The sequence below is a fragment of the Mobula hypostoma genome, chromosome 3, assembly GCF_963921235.1.
Source record: "Mobula hypostoma chromosome 3, sMobHyp1.1, whole genome shotgun sequence".
Taxonomy (NCBI): domain Eukaryota; kingdom Metazoa; phylum Chordata; class Chondrichthyes; order Myliobatiformes; family Myliobatidae; genus Mobula; species Mobula hypostoma.
In genome coordinates, this window is record NC_086099.1 from 102,877,853 (window position 1) to 102,894,330 (window position 16,478).

Here is a 16,478-nt window from a genome sequence, read left to right on the forward strand (position 1 = left end):
TCTAAGAAGCTGCTTTATGTTTTGGTGCTAATCCTCAAGACTCAAAATTTGAAGGTTTAGCTCTTTATTTTGCTGATATCAGTATAAAACATTGAAATTAACAGAAAACACAGCCATTTCTGTAAATTTATTTATCTAAGTAAAATTTTAAGTTTGGGGATGGCATGGTAGCAAAGCAGTTAGCACAACACTTTACAGTACAGCTGACCCCAGTTCAATTCCCACCACTGCTGTAAGGAGTTCGTACATTCTCCCTGTGACCGCATGGATTTCATCCGGGTGCCCCGGTTTCCTTCAACAGTCCAAAGACATACAGGTTAGTAGGTTAATTGGTCATTGTAAATTGTCCTGTGATTAGGATTAAATCAGGGGATTGTAGGGCAGTGTGGCTCTGAGCACCAGAAAGACCTATTCCACGCTGTATATCAATTAATTAATTAATTAATAGATTGAAAACAATCCCATGCTTGGTCTTGATTCTCTCTGCAATTTGAAAGCTGAGTACAGAACACTTCCAATATTTTCCAGTGAAACCTCCAACACCTTTCAGCAGAGTGCAGAAATGAATTTAAAGATAAAATATGAGTCTACTAATCAACTTGCGGGACCAATGAGGCCAAGAACAAGATAACTAGTGTTGATTTGGTGACTGTCAGAATGCAACCAGTGGGAACAGTAAATACATTTCCATTTTGCCTTAATCGTTACCCATGGATAAATAAAACAAACATTCTCTGAGGTAAGGATGTTGGTTTTATTTGCTGCTCAGGCCTGAATGATTATCACTCCAAAACGTCAGTTCATTTATTAATGCATCCTTGTAGAAGCTGCTTTATTTTAAACAATTTATTCTCATATACTACGCGTTTGAACTTATTAAGGAAGTGAAATCTGGTACAATGTAACAGACTGACAGAAAAAGGGTTAAAGTTTACGTAGAGCAGAAAATTCAATTGGAACACAACAATTCTAAGGGCCCAAACTTCAACAATGTGTGTTACAAGGATAAATGTGGTTTTGGCTTCAAAATCCAAAAACATTTGTTGAAAATTCATTGTTAAATGGATTGCATAAATAAGATGACAGCATCCATCACACCATTAAGAAAAGGGCCAAAATTCTCATGAACAATGCATCAAAAATTAAACTTCTTTTCAGTTAACATTGATAGATGAAAGAAAAAATAATATATACAAACCTTTCCTTTCGACTGGAGCAAAGAAGAATCCAGCACTTTCATTAACTCGATAGAGTTTCTTGTCAAATTGAAGAGTAGGCTCATCCTCTGTATCATTGATATTCACCTTGGCTCTGGTAATCTTCCCAAGCAACGCATATGCAGGCATGCTCAACTCCACAATGAAGCTTTCAGTATTTTCAAACACCTGGTCATCATTTATAACAATTGTACAAGCCTTTGTATCCTCCCTCTCATCAAATTGAACCTAACGAAAAGCCAAACGTATGAAGAAAACTTTATATCTTAAATCCCAAAAGAAATTTTTGTTTCTTTTCAATACTCATGAAAAGTTACAGGAAGGATGTAAAGATATTAGGGTATACTATCAGCCATAATTGTTAACCCTGGCATGAGACGCTCTTCAACCTTTGTACTAGGTATGGCACTGAAACTGATCCCAATGAGTTATTATATATAAATCTCACCATCTAAGGAATTTGGAAAGAAAATGAGGCGAATGGAAATCAGGGTGCATAAGGTTTGTTCTCTGACTGTGTTTATACCTGCATCCAGAAATCTGAGTGAGGATATACATTTTAGCAGCAGTTTAATTTATATGGAGCCCGTGACCACAAGAACCTGCAGAGTTGTAGACACATCTCAGCGCACTGTGAAACTAGCCTTCCCTCCATGGACTCTCTATACTTGTCACTGCCTCGGTAAAGCAGCAGAAAGACCCCACCAACATCAAAAAATCTCTCCTCTCCCCTCTGCCATCAGCCAAAAGATAAAAATGCCTGAATGCAAGTACCATCCGGCTCAAGTACAGCTTCTACCCTTCTGTTCTGAGACAATTCAATGTTCTCCAGTACAATAAGATGGACTCTGGACCACAATCTACCTTGCTATGACCTTGCAGCTTATCGTCAACCTGTACCACACTTTCTTAAAAGCTGTTACACTTTATTCTGCATTCGGTTATTGTTTTACATTTTATCTCATTGCACTGTAATGAATTGATCTGTAGGAACATTATGCAAGACAAGTGCTTCACAGTACCACAGTTCATGTGACAACAATAAACCAATTGCATTTCTCATCGAAGCTGCTCCTAATTCCAAAGGATGTATGGGTTTCTATCAAAGGCAGCAGGTGAGGCTTAGGACAGTTTGATAAATATAAGAGCAGATGCTTCCCCTTGCACATTTCAGTCTCCATATTTGAACTTTTCAATAACACTGGGAAAGAGGGCATATAAACCAGGGCACATCACCCAAACACCAACATCCATGTAGGTCATGTGCTATACCTGCCCAGCAACGAGTGGGGATGGTTCAGAGAGGCAGACAGACTGATGCAGAGCCAGATGCAATAAGACTCAGCCCAAGACCGGCCCGCTCACAGTAAGCCATGATTTTGGTATAGAGTGGTGGTGAAAAACGAGAATGCAGATACGGAGTGAAGGGCAGGGGTGGGTCCCTTCATCAGCAGCTATCAGGGAGGTTCCAAGTTGGTCTGTGATTCCCTGCAGAGTGAAACATGGATTGTTGCTCCCTTTACTAATCCTGGCCACTCTATTCTCTTTATGTTAGCAAGGCTTTTCCCTGTTGAAGTACAGGTATACTTCATTCTGTTCCTTCCTTCAAATCTTACTTCTGCACAAGTTTTGCTGAAAATGCATATGGGCAAGCTGACTGTAGAGTTAGGTGAAATCAACTGCACTGAAATTATACAAACAATCCAACAACTGCTACTTAATGTTATCACCTACCATAAAAATTGTAGTCCACCTAACCACCTCTCCAGGTCAAAGCAATCCGGAATAGGATATCATTAAAAGATGGTGCTGCTGCTTGGTACTCTTATTTTTGTGTTTCTCAGTTGGTAAAACAGTTGCTGAAAAAAATCAAATCATGTTCCTCTAATCCAGTCAAATCCCAAGTTACCTGGGGCATTTGCTCCTGAAAAATGACACTAGGTTGAACCCATCTACTTTGAGGGTTAAAGGAAAACAGTTCAGGGATTTTCTATCAAGATTTGATAACTATTTCATGATATAAAGATATTTAAATACAAAATATTTGAGGTAAAGGCCAAATTACAACTTTTATTTACAACAGTTGCTGACTGTTGAACTGGTTACCACGGAAACATCTCCAGGTGGAAAGATCTGAGCAGCCAAACACAAACGGGTGGGGGAACAGCAACCTCCATCTATCCACGAGGAAAATGTTAGAATCCAGGTGGTCTGTCGCCATACAGTATGAAGTTCTGCTAATCCCAGTAATGCTCACACTCGCTGTCTCAGCCCCACGCCAAGCATCTCAGCACTGAGCAGTCTCACCGCTCATCTCAGCCGACTCAATACCAGCCCCCTTCACGCTGAGCATCGCTGCAGGTGTACCAGCAGTGGGCAAAGGTTCGCTCCAGGATCCTGGCATGGCAGCACACAGGAGCACAGAACATCAGAGACTTGGGCTTGTCCCAGTCCCAAGCACTACAACACTTCCGACGATCGATCTCTGCATTCATGATGATACAATGACCCCTTCAGTGTAGTTTCCATTTCCACTTTCACCTCTGACAACACACCCTGAGCAATAACAGAGGTAGCAGAAAACACGAAGCAGGGTACAGTTGAGACACTGGTCACATTGTACAAGGCATGGGAGCCACAGTAGTACAGTGGTTAACGTGACACTATTACGCCTCAGGATGTTCTGAAGTTCAGACTTCAATTACGGCAATGCTCTGTAAGGGGTCTCTCTGTATGTCCTCCTGTAGGTGTGGGTTTTCTCTGGGTTCTCCAGTTTCCCCCCAACAGCCCAAACATGTATGGCGTAGGCTAATTGGTCATTGTAAATGGTCCTGCAATTAAGTTCGGGTTAATTGGATCTGTCAGGGATTGCTGGGGCAGGGGCAGCGTGGCCCAAACTAGCCCATGTTGGATCTATCAAGCAATAAAAATGATTATTTGGATCCACATAACTGTGGGTTAGCTGTGCTTTAATGTGGTTAACATGAGCAAACTAAGCAGGATACTTCCTGAAGCTGCCAAAAAGAGGATGCATCAGAAACTCTACGGGAGTGTTCGATCAGCAGCCACTCCAGCAATATCTACAGTGAACCATCAAGTCCAGAACGAGGGGTCACAGTTTAAGGATAAAGAGAAAGCCTTTTAGGACCGAGATTAGGAAAAACTTCTTCACACAGAGAGTGGTGAATCTGTGGAATTCTCTGCCACAGGAAACAGTTGAGGCCAGTTCATTGGCTATATTTAAGAGGGAGTTAGATATGGCCCTTGTGGCTAAAGGGATCAGGGGGTATGGAGAGAAGGAAGGTACAGGGTTCTGAGTTGGATGATTAGCCATGATCATACTGAATGGCAGTGCAGGCTCGAAGGGCCGAATGGCCTACTCCTGCACCTATTTTCTATGTCTCTAGGAGGTTCACAAGGATGATTCTGGGAATGAAGGGGTTAACATATAAGGACCGCTTGGCAGCTTTGGACCTGTCCTCACTGGAATGTAGAAGAATGTGTGGGCATCTCATTGATAACTACCAAATGTTGAAGGGACTAGATAGAGTGGATGTGGAGAGGATGTTTCCTCTGGTGGTAGTAACCAAAACCAGAGTGCACAGCCTCAAAACTGAAGGGTGACCTTTTAGAACAGAGGTAAGGAGGAATTTCTTTAGCCAGAGAATAGTGAATCTGTGGAATGCTCTGCCACAGACTGCGGTGGAGTCGAAGTCCGTGGGTATACTTAAGGCAGAAGTTGATATGTTCCTGATCGGTCAAGGCATTAAAAGATATGACGAGAAGGCAGGTGTATGGGGTTGAGTGGGATCCAGGATCAGCCATGATGGAATGGCAGAGCAGACTCGATGGGCTGAATGGTCTAATTCTGCTCTTATGTCTTATGGTCTTGTCTTTGTGACCTTCACATCCACGGCATGTGCACTTCTGGCTCCCATCCATCGCTATTAGAAGGAAAGGCTAAGGTTTCAGTAAAAAACACACCTTTTGAAACATTTAAAGCAACAGGTTTGGTCATGTAACCATCAGATATTATTTAATTCCTAATTCCACTCTCAGTCACATCAATCCTGCACATACCTGACCCGCATACTCCACATAATCCTGCTGGCCCAGCTTTGAGCCAGCTCCCGAAGTAGAGGTTGCTGATCCTTGCTCAGTACGACAGAGTACAATGGCATACTGATTGAGGTTACCAGTCCTCTTCACTGTGATGCTCGCAGAGCCTGCCTTTTCACTCACATTGTAGCTGCAAACACAAATAAGCTGATATCAGACTTCCTTTCATAGTTCTGTCTGTTTTACAAGGCCAAGTTGCTAGCTCAATGCTCAACCCAGTACAGATGCAAAGTGGGTGAGGAGCCGGCTGGATTCGAAACTGGGACCACTTGCCCCGAGTTCCGGTGTGGATGCCACTACACCGCTAGCTGCCTAACAACACTCCTTGGAACAGACCAAAACTGAGAATAGGAAATCCTATAATGGAGAGATTATCAATGTGGATATTTAAGGGGTTTATACATTGATCACAGATAGGGTTTCCTCAGTTTTGGCAAAAGTGAAATCCCAGCAAATGAAACAACATGACAAGCTGGCCAAAGTGGAGAGGTACGAACATATTTTGTTGGGTTTATGCCCAAGTGCAGTGAATATCATAAAATAGGGTCCTTCAGAAAGTGAACAAAACTGTCTCAACTAGTTAAAGTAGCAGAGAAAAATTAGGAAGGATGAATAAAATGCATGTGTTTCACCCTAGCTCACACGCTCATGTTTTTTCTATATTAAGAACACAAGAAATAGGAGCAGGAGTAGGCCATCTGGCCCGTCGAGCCTGCTCCACCATTCAATAAGATCATGGCTGATCTGACCATGGGCTCATCTCCACCTACTTGCCGTATCTTCAATACATTTACTGGGGTAGCCTCAACTGCTTTGCATTGCATTGTCCTGCTGCCGCAGAGACAACAGATTTCATGACATATGCCGGTGGATACCAAAATGAATATTTTTTTCTCTCTCGGACCTGCATGCCATATGGGTGTAATTACATGCTCTTTACAATTTGCTTCATGGCCTGGTGTGACAATTGATCTGCACAAGACCGTAAGAACCTGCAGTTATGGACACAGCTCAATCCATTACGAGAAACAGCCTTTCCTCCAGATCCCTGTGTACACTTTTTGCTACCTCGTAAAAGCAACCAAAGTCTCCTCTCACATCAGATATTCTCTCTTCACCACTCTTCCATCATGCAGAAGATACAAAAACCTGTAAACACACATCAACAGGCTCAATGACTGTTTCTATCCTGTTGTTGAAAGAGTTCAATGGACCTCTTGTACTTTAAAGATGAACTCTTGCCCTCACGATCCAGCTCCTCCTGTCTTTGCAACTTACTACACTTTCTCTGTAACCGTAACATGATATTCTGCATTCTGCTATTGTTTTCTTCCCTTGTACTACCTCAAAGTAACTGTCTTAAAATAATTTGTACAGTTGGTTTGCAAAACTAAGATTTTCACTCTAAGTATGTGACAATAATAAACCAATGCCAAAAACAAAATTGAGATTTGTGAGTGTCACATTCCTGTATTAGACCACATGGCTTGGGAGCAGAATTAGGCCATTTGGCCCATTAAGTCTGCTCCACCATTCCATCATGGCTGGTTTATTATCCTTCCAATCCACATTCCCCCGACTTCCCCCAAAACCTTTGATGCCCTGACTAATCAAGAACCTATCAACCTCTGTTTTAAATATTCTTGATGAATTGGGCTTCACAGCTGTATGTGGTAATGAATTCCATAAATTCACTACTCTGTCTAAAGAAATTCCTCATAATCTCTGTTCTAAATGGACATCCCTCTATTCTGAGGCTGTGCCCTCTTATTCTCTATCTGCACTTCACTTTCTCTGTAACTGTAACATGATATCCTACATTCTGCCGTTGACTCCCACAATCGAGGAAACATCCCCTCCACATACATTCAGTCTAAGGCTTTCAATATCCGATAGGTTTTAAGAGATTCCACACCAACCCCCCGCCCCCACCACCACCACCATTCTTCTAAACCTCTGAGTACAGGCCCAAAGCATCAAATTTCATCTGTTAACCTTTTTCATTCCTGGGATCATTTTCCTGAATCTCCTCTGGATCATCTCCAATGTCAGCACATTTTTTTTTAAGATAAAGGACCCAAAACTGTTCATAATACTCCAAGTGCAGTCTGACCAATGCCTTATAAAACCTCAGAATTACATACTTGCTTTTGTCTTCTGCTCCTCTCAAAATGAATGCTAACTTCCTTACCACTGACTCAAACTAACATTTCGGGAATCTTCCATGAGGACTCCCAAGTCCCTTTGCACCTCTGATGATTTTTTAAAATTTTCTCCCTGTTTAACAAATAGTCCATATCCTTCTTCCTTCTGCCAAACTGCACGTCCCTGCACTGTATTCCATCTACCAGTTCTTTGCTCATTCCCCCAATCTGTACAAGTTCTACTGCAGACACCTTGCTTCCTCGACACTACCTGCTCCTCCACCTATCTTCATATCGCTTGCAAACTTGGCCACACAGCCATCAATTCCTTCATCCAAATCATTAATATACTGTATAACATAAAAGGAAGAAAACTCAACACCAACCACTGTGGCACAAGACTGGTCACCAGCAGCCAACCAGGAAACACCCCTTTTACTCCCAATTTTGGCCTCCTGCCGCTCAACCAATCTTCTATCCATGCAAGTATGTTTCCTGGAATACCATAGGCTTGCTAAGCTGCTTTATGTGTGGCACCTTGTCAAAGGCCTTCAGAAAATCCAAACAAACAACATCCACTGACTCTCCTTTGTCTATCTATCCTGCTTGATATTTCCTCAAAGAATTCCAACACATTTGTCAGGCAAGATTTCCCTTTAGAAAACCATGCAGACCTTGTCCTATTTTATCACGTACCTCCAAGTACCCTGAAATCTCATCCTTAATAATAAACTCCAGCATCTTCCCAACCACTGAGATCTGGCGAACTGAAATCATGCCTCCACAATCTCTTCAGCCACTTCTTTGAGAATCAATCTGCTCCAGGTGACTTATCTACCTTCAGACATTGCCCATCTGATCTGCCTTGCCTGCCTGAATCTCAGTCACTCTGACTCCCTACCCTCCTGAACTCTCTATAGGCGGAGTGATCACTCCCTGAAGTTTGTTACCAGCAAAGGTCTTGGTTTTGTACACAAACCACACCCATTCCTGGTGCCTCTTGCCCACCTTCCCATCTCTAGCACCTCCCCTGCTACCTCATTGGGTACAAAGATCTTGCCTGAATTATGAGTAGCATCCTGCATGATTATATTCAGTTTTCCTGCCATTACTACCAAGATTCCAATTCTCTACTCGCTGTAGGTCAATGTCAATTGAGATGCAGGAAATGGATTGGCATTAGAAATTTCATTCTTGGCACTCAAGTCCATAATCTGCTCAAAGAACATTGATAATTATTTTGAGGTAGTAGGAGCAAGGTCTGTGCCAGTGAATGGAAGGTTATGGGCTGCCTGTGGCCTCTTAAGCCTCACTTCAACCTTCTTGGTCTCTTCAGGCGCTGCAGTGTCCAATTCACTGTCCAAAGTAACATCAGCTAGCTTTGCATAACTAAACAGCCTTACTTGGGGAAAGAGGGCAAGATCATTTAATCAACATATCAACCTGAAGCAGAGCAAAACAAAATTATCTCAGCAAATTTCTTGATATTACTATTTGTGCATTGGCCAGAAAACGCATTTGTTGTATATTTAGATAAGAGCCTTCAGTTGTTCCAAAGCATTTTGTCATTCACGTAACAATGCCAGAGTTTCTGTGATAATATTCAAAGGCAACAGAATTAAGACAGCAACACCTTAAAGATTCCTACCTGGTGTGCTCAAAGCTGATGAGTGACCACTGGATGTGGAACACATTATCGCTGACAATGTTGGGCTTGCTATCTTTCACCAAAAACTTGAATGCATCCATTGTCTTCTGAATCTTATCTTCACTTAGAACATAGCTGATCAAACCCAAGTTAATATCCTCTGGATGGATAGATAGATAGATACTTTATTAATCCCAGAAGAAAACAGTGTCACAGTAGCATTACAAGTGCACAGATATACAAATATTAGAAGAGAAGAAAATTTTTTTAAGAAGTTACCTTAAAAATAAAATATACAAGATTTACAAGTCAACATTTACAAGATTGCCAAGGCCACACTGATAAGATGCTAGTGTAAGAATTACAATATTATAATATAGTAATGGGTGAACATTCACACCATCCACATAAGAAGTGATAGTAGTATTGTACAGGGTAGTCCACGATAGCAGGGTGTGGTAAACAGAGCCAAACAGAGTTTAAAACAGTCTAACAGAAGGGAGTCATCACTTCCCCAGCTATAGGTTGACATGTTGAGGGTAAGAATGACATCATATAGAAGGAAGAAGAGGAAAAGAATGTTATATGTAAAATAATCAGAACTTAAACTCTTGTTCTCTACAAACAGAAAATTAATGAAGAATGTTAAGTACAGATAAGTACATGTTTGGCACAGCATCATGGGCCAAAGGGCTTGTATTGTGCTGTAGGTTTTCTAAGTTTCTATGTTGTTGCACTTGTAGAATAATTTTTCAAGCATTATCTTGTTGAAGGGTTTTCAGCAGCACTTTCCTGTGCTCCCCTGTAGAACACCACTTGGTACACCTCCTCTTCTTACCCACCTGTCATTTCTCACTGGGTCCCTTTCTCCTTCCCTTTATCCTATGGCCCACTCTCCTCTCCTATCAGATTCCTCCTTCTCCAACCCTTGACCTTTCACACCCACCAAGCTTCACTTATCTTCCAGCTAGCCTCCTTCCCCTCCCCCCCACCTTTTTAGTCTGGCATCTTCCCCCTTCCTTCTCATTCCTGAAGTGTCTTGGCCTGAAACGTTGATTATTTATTTCCATAGATGCTATCTGATCTGCTGAGTTCCTCCAGCATTCTTTGTGTGATGCTTTGGTACACAACAGTACCAGAAACTTACTCAGATACCAGAAACTCCACAGGTATGTTCCTGAGTCACCCACCTCAAATGTAAGTTGCAAAAGAGAATTTATAAATGTTCAGGGCAGAGGTGTTTGCAGTATCTCTGCCCTGTGCTGCAGTATCTGTTGTGTTAAACACATCAAAAAAGTGTGAGAAATATCATATTCTTTTGATTGTCCACTCCAACCCAATAACTGGTTTTTCCAATAAGATGCCAGGCCCTTCGGTTTTGCTCCTTGCATGTCATTTACAATTAATGACTGTATTCCATCCACACTGAACTTTGAAGAGAGAAGTCGGCTTAAGAGCAGGTTAGTATGTTGGTCAACAGAAGGGGAATACAGAGGGGTGTTGGACTCTGTCAACCAAGACCCTCTTGTCGGGCTTCTTCCACATCATAGATTGGAAGGAGCTTTACTGGCATCAAGTGTTGAGCACCAAGCTGAAACACCAATGAAGCAAACAGTAGGTGAGTTAGACTAGATACAAATGCTAGATAATCATAAAAATGACAAATATGGTGCTGGTTAAATATTATTTACATAAAGAGTTGGAATGTTGAATTCTCTGATGTAAATCTTAGAGCAGAGAGCTTAACTTTTTTTTAAAGTGAGAATTGAATCTTTATTTTGCAAAGCTGTTGTTAGTGGTACAATGGATTTCAAAAGGGGTAGTTGCGATTAATTGATTATATTGAATTTCCTAGAAACAAATAGACTAGGTAACTTTGTAGATGTAAGATGTAAGGATTTTCAAAAGACTTTTGACAAGCTAGATCTTAGCAACACTTGCAAAAAGAAAACAGGGAACAGGTAAGTTTTCTTAGTCTGGTATCAGGCTGAGAGAGGTGGGATGGAGGTGATGGTGGAAGATTTCTTCCTGGGCTCTGGAGTAAGGCAGCTCTGGCTGACAATACACTAACTACATCTGGCTGAACAAGAAGAAAAACGACATTTAAGGCACAACAACGAACTCTACCCAGTCATTGGTAATATCCTCTGTGTTCATTACCCACAAGAAATAGGAAAATTCTCTCCTGTACACTCTGATGGAAAGACTACTGTACACAATTAATATTGTCTGTTGCATCAGGGTGTTTCATCTCAAACAGCTACGGCTGCATGCAAGCATCAGAAGTAGTCTACAAGAGCTCACCCTGTGTGAATGTCATGAGAGGAACTCCAGGACGTAGCTTGTTCTCCAGCTGTCCATGGCTTGGTTCGGAGGTAATCTCATAAACCAGTTGATTATCTTCAGTGTCAGGATCAATAGTCAACAGTTCCCTCTTGGTGATCAGATTCATAGCCTGATTGGGAAATATTGACATTTTACACAGAATTGTGATATGTGAAAGAACATTTTTAATAGAATCATGCAAATACTGCTACAAATACAGTTTTTAATGTAGGTACAGATTAAAATCAAAAAAATAGAAATGAGCTTTAATCTTCCAGAAAAAAATGCTTACGAGAGATTATTGACCCAAATATCTGGTTTCTCTCCAGAAGTGTGGCACCATCTGCTGTATTTTCTGTTTGTGCATCAATCTTTTGCTGAATTCTATATGTAGGCATGTTCACAAACGAGCTGCTCCCAAGTGGACAGGTACCCGTAACTTAAATGTGCTGTGATGGGAGACTCTTCCTGTGGTTACCAAAGCAGGTCAGAGGCTAGGAATCCTGAGTCGAGAAATTCCCCAAAGACAGTCACTCACGCCACCACAGATACACAGCAACAAGGCTTTGTTACAATCTATAAGATGTGCTGCAGCAACTCACCAAGACTGGTCTGAGCACCTTCCAAACCTATTCTCTACCAACCAGAAAGACTAGGGTAGCGAAAAATGGAAACATCACCATCTAGAAATTGTCCTCCCAGCCACACACCATCCTGAATTGGAAACATATTGTCATTCCTTCAATGTTGATGGGTACTCCCTCCCTAACATCGCTGCGGCTGTCCCCACACCTCAGTACAAAAGGGCGGTTTACCACCGCCTTCTCAATGGACAATTAAGGACACAGTTAAATGCTGGGTCAGTCAGCAAAGCCCCATATCCCTTGAATATTAAAAACAACTATTGACAATAGCAAATATAGGGTGCTACAGTTGTACTTCTGCTTCACAGCATCCATAAATTGGGTTCAATCCCAGGTGGAATTTGCTCATTCGCCCCATGATCAGGTGGATTTCCCACAAGTATTCCAGTCTCCTCCAGCAAACCTAAAGTAATGTCGGCTGGTGAACCAATTGACTGTTCATGGTTGGTGAATCGGGTCATACGAGAGAGGGAAGTGAGTGGAGGAGAGGGTCTGATGGGAATGCAAATGGGACCCAGAATGGAGCCAATGGGCCAAATAGTCTTCTACAATAAGAGATTTTCAAGCACCCAGGCAGGGAAGCCTGCTGGCTGAACCCACTCCAGATCAACCAGCCCATTAAACTGAATGGGACCAATCAGGAACCAGGAGAAGACAAGCTGTCTCATTTGAGTTAATTATGTTAATTTAAGTAACTATGCAGAACTGTGCAAAAGTTTTAGGCACATATATACAGCTAGGATCTCCAAGACTTTTGCACAGTACTGTATTTGTCAACGTGGAGCAGAAAGTGAATTTGTAAATCTGGCGGGAGCAAAGGATGGTGGGAATGGTGAGGGTGGAGCACAGCGGGACAGTTGTGGGACAGATGGCGGAGAAGTGCTGGAGCAGGGGTGGTACAGGTGAAGACACACCCAGCCCTGAGATACCAGGCAAGGTCATCTGATTCCAAACAATTGGTTTATTGATCATTACAGAATGTCTCTCTGGTGCTTCCCACGCCCTCCCTCTCCCTTGCCAATTATTCCCCTCTCCCTGCCCCTTTCCCACTCCGTCTGCAACGAAGACCCAGAATCAGGTTTATCGTCAATCACATATGCCATGAACTTTTTTTTTGTGGCTGCAGTATAGTGTAATAAATAAAATTACTAGAGTGCTGTGTCTGTGTGCTTTGACTCTGTAAACATTTACGTTTAAAAACTGAATTCAGTACGGTCTTTTTAAATATTGCTATAGGTTCAGAGTCCTTCTAAGATTTTGTGCCGTTAGCAGTTCTAAGCTGGAGAGGCCCTCTGTGTCCCTGACAACAGCCAGTTCTGGAAGGTGGTCTCTCAGTGCAAGACCATGGTCAGAGGCACACCAGAGAGATCAGTATGTCCAGGCACTAGTGATCTGAGAGCAGCAGGTGATCTCTTGCAAACAGCTTGCAATTATAGCTGCAATTTCCTTGATGCCCTTACCAGCCCCAACTCTGAAAAAAGGTTTGCAGGATGTCATATTGAAAAACAAAATGATGTTGAATATGGTGGATGTAATGGAGCAGCTCTGGGAAAATTCCTGATGGAGAGCAAAGGCATGTAGTTTCTATTCTTCCTGCCAAGTATCTCAGAAATGTATGTATAGTCTTACGATGATTGTATGCATGTCTAATACAAAATACTTAACCAAATTAGAATTATATAACACCAGCAAAATTATCTGGCTATTCAGAAATCTCCATATTTCGACACCCAGCTCACCAGGTGGTAGTTCCTGACGGCTCCCTTTAACAAAACATGGCCTCAGTTCCTGAGAGCCCTCTGACAGATCAGGGCCTAGTTCATAGGCTGTCTTTAAAAATCACCAGGGACCTAGTTCTCATGCTCTCCTTGAATGCACCAGGTCTCGCGTTCCTGCACTGATTCTCACAGAATGGGACCCCAGTACCTCGGCCCACATAAAGTTCCCAGGAGCCCCAGTTCCTGAACCCCCTTAAAAAAATCACCTGGCTTTCTTGACCTGCATTCCCTTTAAACTTATCAGCTGTGAAACATTTAGAAAAAGTGAATTTAAAAAATGTGTTGGTGTATAAACAAAAATAACATCCAAAAGCCCATAAAAAGCTACTGGGTTGGCACCAAAGACCTGAGCATTCTGGATTATTCAAATATTGAAGCAAGACTGTTCCAAAATAAATTTATACATTAAAAAATTACCTGGTGAAAGAATTTAAAGAGGACACTTATTTTTCAGATCTTTTTTTGGTGGTCAGAAGGCTTTCAATTTGACAAGGCCTCCCCTAAGGTAGGAATTCTGTCCATTATGCATGGTGATGGCCATCAGATATATACATTGCAACTACACAGGTATTTATTCCCTCAAATGACTACTCTGAATGCACAACATTCCATATTTAGTTTAAAAACAGAAAATACTGGATCAACACTCAGTTGGGTAGGCAGCATCTGTGAAAAGAGAAATAGTGTTAAGACCTAAAATGTTATTTTCATTTCTCTTCCTGCTGCCTTGTTTTGTGTTTCCAGCATTTGCTATCTATTTTACCAGACCTCTGACGTCTGCAATTTCTTTCCGATTTTCACTCCATACTTAGGAAGTTCAAGCGAAGTAATCTTGAAACAAGTTTTATTGCGAAAGATAATGCAATCAAAATTTAATTGTATTGTTTTGAGTATTTGTGCACATTTTAAAAGGGTTATTCTGCCATTAAAAATCTCTATCAAAACTCGAATCTATGTTAATCTTGATTTCAAACATAAATTGATGCAGTTCCTGCAGCTATCCCACTCAGGTTGCTTGTTACTAATGCTATTGCAAATCTATTCAGAAAACAGCCCAGTACAATGCCTTTGTTTTCCTGGTGGAGTTTACTATGTTAGTCCCATTTACAGCTTTGTATTTATTCACATGAAATTACACATTGGCTCAAATGCAGTTATCAAAACTTATTTGATAATAACACAAAATGTAGTGCCCTGTAAATCAAAATGTACACTTTCTGTGCATTTTCAATGAACTCACAAGTTAAGTACATGTCTGCAGTAGATCAGAGCCCTGGGTTTATTTGACATGACAGATGAATTAACAAACTGAAGAATTGTTAACACTAAAACATACTGTTTATGATAACTTTGCACCTTGGCTCCAAGTTAAGCAATGTTTCTATGTTGAAATTCTTATCCTAGGTTTCAAATCCCTTCATGGCCTTAGCTCTTCTGTTACATCCTTATCCATCAAACTCTCCAAAATATCAGCACTCCTTCAATTCTGGTCTCCTAAGAATCCCTGATTTTATTTGCTCTGACTTCTGTGAACAGTCTCCATCTGCTGAAATTCAAAGATCTGAAATTCCCTCCAGATCTCTACTTTTCCACATTCCCCTTCTGAAAGCCCAAATATTTGGCTATTTGTTTATCTTCTCTTATATTTATAACGTACTTGGCATTAAGTTTCATTTAATAATGTTTAAGTGAAACACCTTGGTATATTTTTCTGCTATGGATATTATTTAAATGCAAGTTATTATTGCTTTAGTTATACTAATTTTTTAAGACAAACCTGGAATATCTCAATAATGTTAAAGCTTATTTTCAGCTCACGTGACCTGCGGTAACTCAGAGAAAATGGAAAATTATAGCCAGCATACAATCACAAGTTAGAATCTGACAGAAACAAAATAATGGTATTTATTTGGATATTAGATTAGATTATGAGAAGACTTAGTCCTCTTTTATTGTCATTTAGAAATGCATACATGCATTAAGAAATGATACAATGTTTCTCTGGAGTGATATCACAGAAAACAGGACAAACCAAAGACTAACACTGACAGAACCACATAATTATAACATATAGTTACAGCAGTGCAAAGCAATACCATAATTTGATGAAGAACAAACCATGGGCATGGTAAATAAAGTCTCAAAAGTCCCCGAGTCGATCGACTCCCGAGTCCCCGATAGCAGGTGGCAAAAGGGAGAAACTCCCTGCCATAACCCTCCAGGCACCGTCAACTTGCCGATGCCTTGGAAGCAGCCGACCACAGCCGACACTGAGACCATCCATCTGAAAACTTTGAGTTTTCGACCAGCCTCTCCGATACAGCCTCCCGAGTGCTATCCTCTGTCGAGTGCCTTCGACCTCGCCCCGGCCGCTGAAACAAGCAAAGCCGAAGATTTCGGGGCCTTCTGCTCCGGAGATTCCGGTTACCACACAGTAGCAGCGGCAGCGAAGCGGGCATTTCAGAAGTTTTCCAGATGTTCCTCTGTACTCTCACGTCTGTCTACATCAAATCAGAATTGTACACGGTCCCCTACTTGACAGATTACAGACATCACCACTGAAGTGGCTACGCGTGCTGCCATCTTCTCCTCCTCCTTTGGAA

At 41.5% G+C, this 16,478-nt stretch overlaps 1 protein-coding gene across 5 annotated transcripts in view; it reads right to left on the reverse strand.

Moving 5' to 3' along the window:
* Positions 1–16,478, reverse strand: part of fras1 (Fraser extracellular matrix complex subunit 1) — a 594,524-nt gene that overhangs the window by 75,347 nt on the left and 502,699 nt on the right. For all 5 annotated transcript variants that reach the window (XM_063043539.1, XM_063043540.1, XM_063043536.1 and 2 more), the window contains 4 exons: positions 11,433–11,583; positions 9,129–9,288; positions 5,298–5,466; positions 1,199–1,445 (listed from right to left, as the gene is read on the reverse strand). In XM_063043539.1, the coding sequence (XP_062899609.1) occupies positions 1,199–1,445; positions 5,298–5,466; positions 9,129–9,288; positions 11,433–11,583 (727 nt within the window). The remainder of the gene's footprint in view (positions 1–1,198; positions 1,446–5,297; positions 5,467–9,128; positions 9,289–11,432; positions 11,584–16,478) is intronic.